This window comes from Sinocyclocheilus anshuiensis, unplaced genomic scaffold (genome assembly GCF_001515605.1).
Source record: "Sinocyclocheilus anshuiensis isolate Anshui unplaced genomic scaffold, SAMN03320099.WGS_v1.1 scaffold201, whole genome shotgun sequence".
NCBI lineage: Eukaryota > Metazoa > Chordata > Actinopteri > Cypriniformes > Cyprinidae > Sinocyclocheilus > Sinocyclocheilus anshuiensis.
Window position 1 is genome coordinate 113,729 of NW_015537959.1, and position 13,404 is coordinate 127,132.

At 37.4% G+C, this 13,404-nt stretch overlaps 1 protein-coding gene across 4 annotated transcripts in view; it reads left to right on the plus strand.

Annotated features, from left to right (window-relative positions):
- The first annotated feature begins 846 nt into the window (after positions 1 to 846).
- The window catches only part of LOC107666213 (E3 ubiquitin-protein ligase PDZRN3-like), a 25,650-nt gene continuing 13,092 nt past the window's right edge, over positions 847 to 13,404 (plus strand). For 2 of the 4 annotated variants that reach the window (XR_001631646.1, XM_016457433.1), the window contains exons 1-3: positions 847 to 1,745; positions 4,523 to 4,609; positions 6,354 to 6,461. Coding sequence is in view for 3 of the 4 variants with exons in the window: in XM_016457433.1 (XP_016312919.1) it covers positions 1,035 to 1,745; positions 4,523 to 4,609; positions 6,354 to 6,461 (906 nt within the window). In the remaining variant the exon portion in view is untranslated. Of the gene's footprint in view, positions 1,746 to 3,737; positions 3,875 to 4,522; positions 4,610 to 6,353; positions 6,462 to 6,550; positions 7,326 to 13,404 lie in introns of those variants that run through there. The other 2 variants (XM_016457440.1, XM_016457449.1) reach the window with 2 other exon arrangements.

Genomic DNA, 13,404 nt, shown 5'->3' on the forward strand with positions numbered 1-13,404 from the left:
CAGAGAGATGCATGACCTGAATTGGTCTGTCAGATAAGGGCTATGTAAGTAAATCCAATTAAGTTTTCTTAATTAAGACACATGTTTAAATACAAGCATGTATACAGTTGGGCTTTCATGACAAGTTAACACCTTTGCACCTTCTAATTACGTTAATATATATAAAAATATTGCTATATTAAATGAACTAAAATGTTAAATTGTAAAATGCATCATGGTAATGATTTTTACTGTATGTAATTAAAATAAAGATTAAAAATTGTAAAGAGATAACTGAATCAATATTGTGAATAATGAGAATTACTAAATAAAAAATATCAAAATACACAAGGCAGTTATTTATTTTCTCAAACATACTTAAAGGTTAGTAAGATTTATTTATTTTTTTAAAGAAATTAATACATTTATTCAGCAAGGACACATTCAATTGATCAAAAGTGACAGTAAAGAGTAAAGACATTATAAATGTCACAAAAGATTTATATTAAAAAAAAAATGCTTTTCTTTTGAACTTGGTGTTCAGTACATAATCCTGAAAAAATGTATCACAGTTTCTGCAAAAATATGAAGCAGCACAACTGTTTTCAATACATAAGTTAAGTAAAGTTTTTAATTACTAGTTATATCGTTTTTTAGAAGCTACACAACAGCCACTTGATCATCTACATCAGGGCTGCCCAAACTCGGTCCTGGAGGGCCGGTGTCCTGCAGAGTTTAGCTCCAACTTGCCTCAACACACCTGCCGGGAAGTTTCTAGTATGCCTAGTTGATTAGCTGGTTCAGGTGTTTCTAATTGGGGTTGGATCTAAACTCTGCAGGACATCGGCCCTCCAGGACCGAGTTTGGGCAGCCCTGATGATCTACATTCTTTAACAGGGCACTCATCACGCGCACACTGCTCCGCTCGTTGAGTGTTTACGGTAGCTCGCGCCTCTCGTCCTGAGTGAAACTAGTAGTTAATCGCTCATTTCGTGAGTGTAGGTTGACAGCTCTCTCCTTGTTGCTGAGTCGTCCCGGTACTTCACGTCAAGATTATGGGCTTTGATCTAGACCGTTTTGAAGGTCCTGTGGACCCGGACTTAATCTGTAAACTGTGTGGGAAGGTTTTAGAAGATCCTCTCAGCACTCCGTGCGGACATGTCTTCTGCGCCGCGTGCGCGCTCCAGTGGCTCGCCAAAGTCGGCAGCTGCCCTGTCCAGTGCCAGAAGATCTCCACCAAAGAGCTGAACCACGTCCTGCCCCTAAAAAACCTCATTCTCAAGCTGGACATCAAATGCGACCACCGTGAACGAGGCTGCAACCGGGTGATGAAGCTCCAGCATCTGCCAGAGCACGCGGAGGCGTGCGAATTCTTTCCGGTCAGATGCGAGAATGAAGGATGCGACGCGGTGCTCAACTTGAGGGATGTGGCCTCACATATGCGGGAGAGATGCGAGCACAGGGCGGTGGAGGACTGTAAGGATGGATGTGGGCTCGCGCTGACCCTCAAGGAGAGGTCGGAGGACCACAGCTGTCTCCAAGCTCTTAGGACACACAGCGGTCTCCTCCAAACCAAAGTGCTGAGTCTGGAGAAGGAGCTGAAGCGCCAGTCGCTGAGCTTCAGTAAGAGGGAGAGATCCCTCCTCTCCAAACTCTCCGCGCTCCACTGCGAGCTGCACATCACAGCGCTCACATTTCAGAAGAAAATCACCGAGTACAAGAACAGGATTGACGCGCTGTCAAGCAGCTGGATGCCTCTCGATAAGGTCAGTAGGCTATATCACGTTGTGAATTGAGTGAACAATGTAACAGAAATCATCCCTCTAAAACTGGAAGCTTAAGTCTAAGTTTGTAAGTCAAATCAAAGTGACAACCTCCAGCGAAGTTAATTACCTTTAACTTTGAATTTAATTACTGATCAAGTTGAAACTGGGAACTCGAGTAGACCTGAAATTATTGTGACAAGTTAAATCCATGGAAACAAAGGTATTGTCAAAAAATTTTACTCAAAAGTGCAGATTAATACTACTGACAAGGCCTACTATGAAAGTTTTGTGGAAAACAACGATAAAGGGTGGATAAGATGGACTTCATTTAACATTGAAATAGTGGGGCATGTTGGGACAATGTGTACAAGCTGACACTTTTTTTTGAGCAGTAACTTTTGAAATATGGAATATTGCATAAAATATGCAATATTATAGGCTAATTAATATCCCTCATGCCATTCTTGAAAACAAATGGAAACATAGAGAAATTGTTAAACCATTGGCATGGAAATTACAATTAATTTTATTATACTGTATAAAGTTCTTATTGTATTGTTGACATTTGCTTCAAGTGGTTTTGTGTTCTCTTGGGGGGGGGCTTAATCTACAACACTTATATGATACGATTGGAAAAAGATCTCGATTTTTACTAAAACTTGTACACTTTAGTCGAAGTTAAAAGTCAATTCTGCCACATGTACAGCACATACAGAAAATTGAAATTGCATTATTCTCAGACCCTTTGGTGGATATAATACTAAACGCTAACGGTAGAATATAAAAATACAAGTAAATACGGATTAATATATAATATACAACTATATAAAAATAAGGACATTCAAAAAAGGATAGATGAAGTAGCACATGATATATATATATATATATATATATATACATACACACTTTAAGACAAAAATGCAAAAATTATACGTACACTGCTTGTCACTGAGGCAGTGCCAGAGGGACATCTTTGTACTGTTCACACCTAAAAGGTTCATAGCAGTGCCTAAAAGGGATGGTCGACCCAAAAATGAAAATTCTGTCATCATTGTTCCAAACCACTATGACTGACTTTTCTTCTGTGAAACTTGAGAGAAGATATTTTAAAGAATGTTGGTAACCAAGCAGTTTCCATTCCCATTGACTTCCATTATATTTTTTGACTATACAATGGAAGTCAACAGGAACTGAAACTGTTTGTTTACCAACATTCTTCAAAATATCATCTTTTGTTTGCCGCAGAAGAAAGTCATACAGGTTTGGAACAACATGAGGGTGAACTATTGCTTACTACTACTCTAAATATACGAATATGCAACTTTTAGAGGTAGATAAGGTACACCAACTGTCTTTTTAATGGTACTGTCCCAGTGACAAGCAAACATTTTGCACAATTTTTCTAGCAGTGTATAGTTGATACAGTACCTACTCTTGTGACAACTTCTTTGTTACAACTAGCCCCAGTCTCTCATCATAATGAAATGGTTGTTGGAATCCACTTGTTGTTGTTGTTTAAATCTGCACCTATGTGAAGAAGCGTTTATATGAAGTACTTTTATATAATACGATTTTACTGGAGATTGATCCACACTGAGATTTCTCTCAAGACTCTCTCTTAACTGAAAACACTTCACTGCCACCAAGCCAACATTGTCAGTTCATTTTCATGTCAGTTTAAAGCATTCACACTTGAATGATCTAGATTTGAACAAGTGAAACAAAACTTGAACGTCTTCACTCTGTATTCAAATGCTTTCACGTAATTACACTGCCTCCCATGATCATATTCAAGCAATCTGATAGTGAGTGAATGGTCTGTGAAACCAACAAAATTAAGACTTAAGTCTAATTGATTTGACAGGAGGCATGTCTTGTGGACTTCAAGGATATAATATGTAAACAAAAGAGTCCCTTTCTGTTCTCTCCGCGCTGTGGTTGAGTTCGACACTAATCAAGAGCTCATGATGCTCGTTTCTCTCAGTGTGACAGATTTCCGCCTGCAGCTGCCATTTCAGCGGGGATGCCACTGCTAGGACTGTTTGACAGACAGCTCACTTAAGTTCAGATATTTTAAGGCTATCTTAAATCTGTCATTCTTGATAAGTCACAGGCCCTGCCTTGATTTTCTCTCGGCCACATCTGCCTTATGACAGCTGATCAAACCCAGCTGCTGAGAGATTTTGACATCTGTCATAAAGTAGTATTACAAATATGGATTTAACTTTACTCGCCTTTCCCTTGTACATAACAAATATGATTAAATATTACTATTAAATTGAGTTTAGCAATACCTAGGGTCTAAAGTAAATCTTTTTCCACACCTGCTGCTGATGGCGAGTGAATTTACAGGCCGAAAATTCACTTACCAGCCATAAATATTTATATTTTTTCCCTAATCTAAAGGAAGGCAGTGTGATTTAATTTCTCTGTAATTTCTTCTACACACTTCACTGTGTCCTGAGTGTGGTGAACACCTGGCCACATATTCATAAATAATTTTTTTTAGACATTTATAGTACCTTGACTGTGATTTTGCCAGGTGTCTCTGAGGGTGTGATTTGTCTCAACTGCTTGATATGTGAAAATCCCCTGAATCTCATGTGGCTTTGCCGTTTCATTAGGTAGCTAATGGAGAGAGCCCTGCTTCTTAGGGGAGAGATGGTTAGTAGGGTCAGTGAAGCTGTTGAAACCTGCTGTAGCAGTCTGTTGCAGCATCTGAAATATGTAATTTCTCCTTTCTGTATATCTCTTTCTGTCCTATCTCTCTAACACAGGGTGAAGAAACAAGGAGCCTCAAAGTGACCCTCCAAAGAACATCAGGATCTCTTGGATTCAGTATCATTGGAGGAAGATTGTGTGGGGTATGTAAGCTTACTGTGCAAAGTTCTACCATGTAAGATGCATTTAGATCAAGCACCAAAAAGGACACAAAAGCACCTTAAAAGTATCCAAAAAAAGTAGTCCATATCACTTACATACACTATATTTCAAGTCTTCTGAAGCCATTTAATAGCTTTGTGTGAGAAAAAGCTTGAAATTTAGGTTGTTATTAACTGATAATCTTTGAAAAACATGCTTTTGAGCCATGTTCACCATTTACTTGCATGATATGGAAATAATCAGCTTGGGCACTCTATAGTTAGTGCTATAATTAACTAATTTTGAATTATAATGGCAAAAGAAAGTTCTGAAATGTACATTATGTAATTGAATTCAGGTCGACGGGACACTGCCATTGAATTGCCATTGAAATGACTGTGGAAAAGTATCACAATCAACCTGAATTCACCCTGTTTATATATACTGTATATAAATGACAGAAATAAAAACATAATGCTATGGGTGACATTTTAAAACGTGGGTTAGTTCGTCTTTTAGCCACAGAAGGCTTTTGTGCAGTCTTTCCTAACTCAACCAACCCTTTCATTGTAAGAAAGAAAAACAAAATCAGCAACTGAGCCACATGTAAAAAGATAATTGCAGATTGCACAGTTTGAGCTCCACACATTTCCCTCGAGTACATTGTGTGAAATGCGAGCGTGGGAGCCATTAAATTCTCACATAGATTGTGTCCAAGTGGAGAGGAGAGAGCAAGCTGTGGGTTTGGCTTTCACTCACATCGCATTCTCTTCTCTAATCTAGTGGAGAATCACCACAGGCTGTTTACCACCTGTTCAGTCTTAATGGACAGCCGTTAACCTTTTTGCCATGCAAGTTTATGCACGCTGTACATACATTTATGCATAGAGCGCGTGCCCTTGAGTCAGGCTCATGTTCCATTCAGAATTAAGTTGAGAGTGCCTTTTATCTTTCAGTTTAATTCCTAGAATGGAGCCAAACAACATGAATGGGGCTTACACAATAATAGAAAAGTATCTGTTCTTCTTTTGTTGAATTAATTGAATCTTCTGTTGTGTGACTGACTGTTTTAAATTTCGTTGAATTACAATTCAGCAAATTCCACTTCTTGACATTCCTTATTTTATTTTATGATTTTATTTCATTTTATTTATTTTTTATTACATTTTAATATATAATGAAGGATTTTATTTTATTTTATTATAATATTTTATTTATTATTTCAAAGGTTTATGTTCGAAGCCCATCCATTTTGGCTAATATATTTTGTATTTAATATATTGTATTTCTGCTGTCATTATGTAATAATGACTAAGCTGCTTGTTTTCAAACTTTTTGTTGTAACTGTATGTTTACAGTTACAGTTATGCATTTAGCATTATTCATTTAGTATGTTCTTCAATAACAACAATAGTTATGGATCTTTTGTTATTAGTTATTGATTTAATAGTTATTGATAGTTTATGGTACTTTAAACATTTAGATATGAATTTGATGATTTTAATATATCAATAATACGTTTTATTAAAACTTTTAAATGTTTATTTGTTTGTTTTTAAATACTTTTTAGTAATTCTAGAGCCACCTTGTGACTCTGCCGAGGCCCCCTGGTTGAGAAACTCAGTCATAAATGGAAGAATATCTAGCAATTTATTGATTTCTTTATGCAAACTGAATTTAAACTAATTTCAGCTAAACTTTATTTGAATTAACTAGTCTAATTTTCAACATTTGCTTCTATCTAAGGAACCAGAGCAGCATTGGGATTTCAGTGATGGCATCTATGTATCCAAGATAGTGGAAAACGGAGCAGCTGACAAGGCTGGACTGCATGTTCATGACAGGATCATTGAGGTTTGTCAGTTGATTTTATGAATGCAGAATTTGCTTTTAAATGGCAGGTAGCGTAAGTCCTTTGCAAAGTTTGGAAAGTTTTTTCTTAGACCGGATGAAGGCCAAAATGCTGGATGCACTCAAACTCCACACTGTGGAAGAAAAAGGTCACCAAGACAGCCACTAGACAGATGAAAGCCAAAGGAGATGGACATCATACCGCTAGTCTGAGCTGCTCAACTGGTGCCAGTGTTTTCACAGTCTGTCTGTTAGATTTGTCAGATCTAGTCAGACTAACAATGTTGGCGCCATTGTAGGTTGATTTCACACTGGGCAGACTTCTTTAAAATGGGTGTTAGTCTGTTCATCCAGCAGTACGGTTTCAGATTTTCAACCGGAACAAAGTGTTTCATATATAAAAGAGAATGTTTTCTATTAGGGCACATAACAATGACAACACAACATCAAGATAGATCTACAAAATGTGACATCTGTGCCCATCCAGAATGCTGTTAAAACATCGGCTTTGTCATTGAATGTCTAAGAAAAAACCCATGTTTTCATTGCCTTTTTCATTTCATTGGCCTCTTATATGAGCAGAGCAGAGTAATGATGATTTCTTTCTTGACTCGCTTTGTCTCATGTGGGCTCTTTGCCATTTGTCTGACATGAACATAATAATGGCAGCAGTGCCTTTAGAAATCTGTGCATCGTACTCTATTTGTTCCCCAAAGAATGCATGATACAACTGTTGGTTTCAAAGAGAAAGTCAGCCATGTAGCTCTTGTGGTGGTCTCAGGGTTCACTTTCATAAACAGAGAAAGTACAACTTGTTCAGAGATGACGTTTTAAACGTGTATGCTGTTATTTTTTTTTTTGTGTGTGAAGCACTAAAAGAGAAATGATAAATTATAATAAAAGTAATTAATATGAATTCTGTGGTGTATTGCAGGTTTTCTGAAGCCATGAGATTGGATTTTTAATGAATAATGACTTGATTTTCGTTCTTTTACTCCTACAAAGTTGTTGTGGTACATTGAATACTTGGAATAGAGCTCACAAAGTCAAATAGACAACATTTCTTTTCGTTCTTTTCTTGTGTTTTTTGTTTGTTTAGGTTAGGTTAGGTGTGTGGTATAGCAGTAAAATCTGCTTGCCTTGTCACATTGCACTGACATTTCGATGTGTTTGTGGACCGATTACCTAAAGGCTTTCCTACATATGTTAAAAGACATACCCAGGTGATTCACATACAGTAATCATGTTTGTGACATCTTGTAAATCTGGAAAAACAAACTATTGGAATGTTTTTCTGCTGAGTTAATATGCACGGGCAGGACAGCTGCAAGCACATTATTTTCCTCCTTCAGGTTGTGGGGTTAAGAAAGCATTCCTCCGCTTATACTTTCATTAAGCGCACCGGTGTGTGGCGAAAACAATTGCTGTGAGCCAATTCAGAGGTTAAGACCACCAGCCTGGGAGGTCAGTGTCAGCAGGATAGCGATGATATTTTAGCCTGCAAAGTTGATAAAATGTGCTTTGAACTTACATCTCGCATTAGGGGGTCTGTTGCATCTTACAGGAAATCTAGGGTAGAAGACAGCGATCCGGGTCGGAGCGGGTTTGGAAGAAATAAGAAATATGTTTAGAGGGAAATTCTTTCTAGAACTTGATTTTGATTTTCCTGAAGAAAATAGTCATTCTCAGGCTCTCTGTAGCTTAGGCCTTGTCTTTGAACCTGACAGACCACAAAATAACTCCCCTCAAGAAAAGAGATTCAGAAGAAAATCACTCCTGTGTTCTCAGAAAACTCCGACTATGATCTATCAGTGAAAAGCCTGTGGGACCAAAAGGCCACTGAGACTAGGATGTGTCCTTGTCTAATTGTCTAATGTTCGTTTATGACCTGGGTGCTTTATGTAAAGGTCTACCTCAATTTCACTCTATTCATTTGAGAAACAGTGTTGAGACAGACGACTTTGATCTCGGTGTGCTGTTTATGCGGGTTAAACCCTGTCTCGACTTCAAATCTCCAACTGCTGCTTAGAATAATCACAACATGTGGTGAATTAGATTAAAGATACAGAGAAAAACATCAGAAAGGATCATGGAAAGATTAGAGAAATGAGGAAACGGCTCTGACAATGGTCACTGAGCCGAAAGCAAGCTCAGTGAATGAAGGTAATGCAAACTCTGCTGAGCCTTAGGACGGAAAACTGTGCTGTTGTACAGCTTGTAAGTTACATAATGCAGTTGCTGTTCTTATTTCATATGAGTGGTCTTGCCACATTGTTCTTTTTTTTTTTTTTTTTTTAAACTGTTTTTTTTTTTTTTTTTTTTTTTTTAGACTGCTTTTTGTTCTTTTTTTGTTTTTGTTCAGACGTTTGGGGTTGGTAAGATTTTTTAAATGTTTTTGAAATAAGTCTCTTAAGCTTATCAAATCTGCATTTATTTGATCAACTATACAGTAATATTGTCAAATATTATTGCAATTTATATTAACTGTTTTCTATTTTAATATATATTTTATAATGTAATTTATTCCTGTGATGCAAAGCTGATTTTCAGCATCATTACTCAAGTCTTCAGTGTCACGTGATCCTTCAGAAATCACTCTAATATGCTGATTTGCTGCTTAAGAAACATTTCTTATTATCAATGTTAAAAATTGCTTAATTTTTGTGGAAGCCGTGACATTTTTTTTCAGGATTTTTAGAAGAATTGAATGTTCAAAAGAACAGCATTTAAAGTTTGTCAATTAACTGAGACTTGTTATAGCACTTGCATAGCATTGCTCTCTTGTTGGTTTTGATTGCTTCCATTGTCCTCATTTGTAAGTCGCTTTGGATAAAAGCGTCTGCTAAATGACTAAATGTAAAATTCATCAATATGTTTGCTCATATCATGGGTTTTTATCTGATGGTTATGATTTTAGGTTGTAGTTGAAGAATACTGTACTTTCATATGTTAATTCTTTTGGCTTCATCTGATGTTTTATGGCAGAAAATTTCAAAGCCATATATATATATATATATATATATATATATATACATACACACACACACACACACACACACACACACACACACACACACACATACCATATTTAAGCCGTTTCTAGTCAGGTCATGATGACTGTGAAATGTTCTTCTCATATTCACATGCAATGCATTTACAATAATTATAGTTAAGTGTGTTTGAAACTAATGAGATTAAATTGAAGAATGTGTTTCAGCAACAGAGTTTCTTGAAAACTGATGTACAACTCCACTCAGCTGCAGCAAACGATTCATTAGACCCTGAAAAAAGGAACAAAAAGCTATTCATTCAGTTCAAACACATGGTTTGGAGTTATATGATTAGAAACATCACAGGGATGTTAAATGTGGATGCCCTGATGGGCCGTATAAGGACATGTGGTAGCTTTGACCTATTTCACCCTCTATTCTGTCAAATGTTGACGGCAGCACATTTAACACCAGCATTTACACTGGAAACAACCTCAAGAAGTCTGAGACTTTGGGGTCTGAATTGCATGATTTGACTATATCTTATGACATACAATTGTATGATTTTAGCATGCTGGTATCTGCATAGTAAGCATCTGACTTGAAAGTAGAGTTATTTTTGAGCTGTGAAGTAATGGCAGCAGGCATTTTTACTGGGTCTAAGTGCAGATCTCCCCCACACTAGGGCTGCACGATTAATCGCATGCGATATTTAACGCGCTATATATATATATGGCTTTGAAATTTTCTGCCATAAAACATCAGATGAAGCCAAAAGAATTAACATATGAAAGTACAGTATTCTTCAACTACAACCTAAAATCATAACCATCAGATAAAAACCCATATATATGTATATATATATATATATATATATGTATATATGTATTGGCTATTACCTACGTCATAAAACAATAAGATGGAATGAAGATCAGAATTGACATTAGATTATTAATTTGATATAGTAATCTCAAAACATCCATAAACAAAACCAGGGAAATGAGTTTCCCATCAGTCAGGCAGATCTATAAACATTCCTCTGGTAATTTATCATCAAATGATTCATGTGTTGTTCATGCTGTCTTGTGTCAGAGATTAGCTGATGTAAATATTATGTGTCATTGACCCGTGTACACACAAAGGTTTATGAGAGGCAACACGTTTAATGCCAGAGTGTATCATATCAGGGTGTTTTAAGTCTTTCTTGGCCATTTTGTGCTCATCTGGGATCCCCAATTACAAAAACATTAAATATGCTATAATTACTATGTAAGTTAATTTATTTTGCTCTGATTGTCTAAAGCAATTGAAATTGCTTCCTCCTTTCACAGACTCAACAAAATGACTTTTGAACTAAAATTAAACATTTGCACATGCACACAAATATGCTGGTTATGAAATCATGGATATGAAGATAAAAGTCTATGTTGGAAGTGATTTAAACACAATCAGTAATAACCAAATTTAACTGAAATTAATTAAACTGAAGTTAACTTTGTATATTTCCTTCAGAAAGTTACCATGGTAATCATTATTTCATTGTTTGTGACCTATACTTACAAAAACATTGCCCTAAATTATTGTTCTGTACAATAACAGATTTCACTCCTGTAACATACAGGAGTGAAATTAGGATGATTCACACAGCTTTAACCATATAGCCACACAACTTTATACCTAGATACTAGGGCTGTGCGATATGGACAAAAAAAACCTATCGGGATTTCTTGATCAATTTTGCGATTTCGATTTTAATCACGATTGTGACACACACAGACATGCTTTACAGTCATAAATGCATTCAGTGTGAATTTGAAACATATTTCCAAAAGAAACCCAATTAGAGCTTTATCAAAAAGCTGTAACATGTCTCTAGAACAGACATAAGGCAAATAATCACTAAGTAAAGGTGTAACAAAATGTCTCTAGAATACACATATGGCAGGGGGAAAAAATCCCGTGTCCAGGGATTTTTTTTTTGCCATGCATTGGTCATAGAGCTCTTTGTGGCGTTGCCTCAGATGTTGAACTAGATTTGTTGCGCCAAGTTCACACGTACTCCGTCTGCAGCGCGTATACAGTATGTGTACGCGGTGCAGAAGCAGCACAGACTCATTTTGCTTTCGCACAGGACGCGTTTGCAGTCCGCTCCTGATCCGCGGCTGTTTACCACAAACACAACATTTATCCATTATTTTGATTTCAAATCCAAACGTTGTTTCTGAAAATGCTTTTTCAGCATTGTGATTCTCTTTTATCACAGTACAGTAATACAATCTTTCATAGACATATTCACGTTTAAATTCGATAAATATAACTTTAAGTACCACAACGAGTGCCATCTATTATTGCCTTGTTTATCTAAAAGTGCACTTTTCCTTGTTTTAAATCTAGCCAAGAAGCCATGTGTTGACTGTGAAACAGTAGACTTTAATTATATGCATTTATGGTGTAATTACTACATTTCCGTGTCAATCCATGTTAATTTTTACCGCGAATAATGCTAGACGCCGTGCGGAAACGATCGCAGCATGACTGCTGCAGACGCACCGCTCCCGGAGCGCACTGCCGGACCGCAATCGCATGCATTGTGAACGCTCTGATCCGTTAACATGGGCGCGGACAAAATACGCACCACAGACGGAGTGTGTGAACCCGGCGTTACGTTTGTATGCCTGCCCGGTCTGTTCTGTTCTCGTGCTCCATTTAGGCGCGCTGCATTCTGATTTGTTCGGATAGCATACTGTGGGAGGTCGGGGGCGCGGAAAATCGTGCTGTAAAGCGATTTAGAAATCGCGCATGCTCAAATCGCGATTTTATGACGATTCAATTAATCGCACAGCCCTACTAGATACTAAAAAAACTTGGTGGTATGATGGTAAATTTAGACATGCGTTTATAGTGCCAGAACTGTTGGCTTGGCAAGCTCACTTTGAAAAGTCTGGAACAGAGAAGCTCTTGTGCTCCACAGATTTGACTGCTTGTGCCTCTCAGGGAAGGAAAAATGTGAGAAACCCCCCTCAGTGGCCTGCAGTGCAATGTTTTACACTTAAAATTCTCTTAGAAACCTAAAAATAAAGACTCCGAATACATGTGTCATGTAGAATGTAAGTCTTTGTTTTTATTAAATATAGATTGACACACTAAGATGTTTGAAAGATTAATAACGCCACCTATCTCTCAAATGGCCCATTGACAATCCAAATTGAGATTGTAGACAGTGTCAATGGTCCATTTGAGAGATAGGTGGCGGTAATGCACTTATAAGCAGGGCCTAATTTCTGTCATATAAATAATAGGATACAAACGGACTGAAAAGGTCAGAGCAGTGTGATGGCCAGCTTGTCCCTAGACACGGCTCTAATAACTTTTAACTGAGAAGATTTTGCTGCTTCATTTCGGAAGATTAACTTTCCCCTTCTTTATTCTTCATAACTCGAGAATGCGGCGACACATACCTGGGGTTACGCCGCCTAAACGGTGCAGTGAAGTATTGTTTCGGCTGTACACATACACTGAGCCGCTATAGACAGCTCACCAGTAGCGCTTCAACGCACGAAAACACACAATTATGTCAAAATGCGCAGTTTTGGCGAATTACCTTGTAAACGTAGTCTTAAATTTTGTCTGGTTGTTATGATCAGATGATGCTGCTAAAAAGAACATTATTTTGTGTATTTGGTGTAAGGAAATGTGTTTATGCGGTTTAAGGTTCAAAAAACACATTATTTTCCACATACTGTACATTATTGTTTCTCCTCTATGCCCCGCCTTTTTGAAACGCGTTGATTTTTACAAAGCTCATCGGTCTGAAAAAGCGAGGTTTGCTGTGATTGGCCAGCTATCCAATGCGTTGTGATTGGCCAAATACCTCAAGCGCGAGACGGAAATGTTATGCCCCTCACATACTGTTGATGCCGTGTCCCGGCCGGAGCGACGAGACAAAAACATTAAAA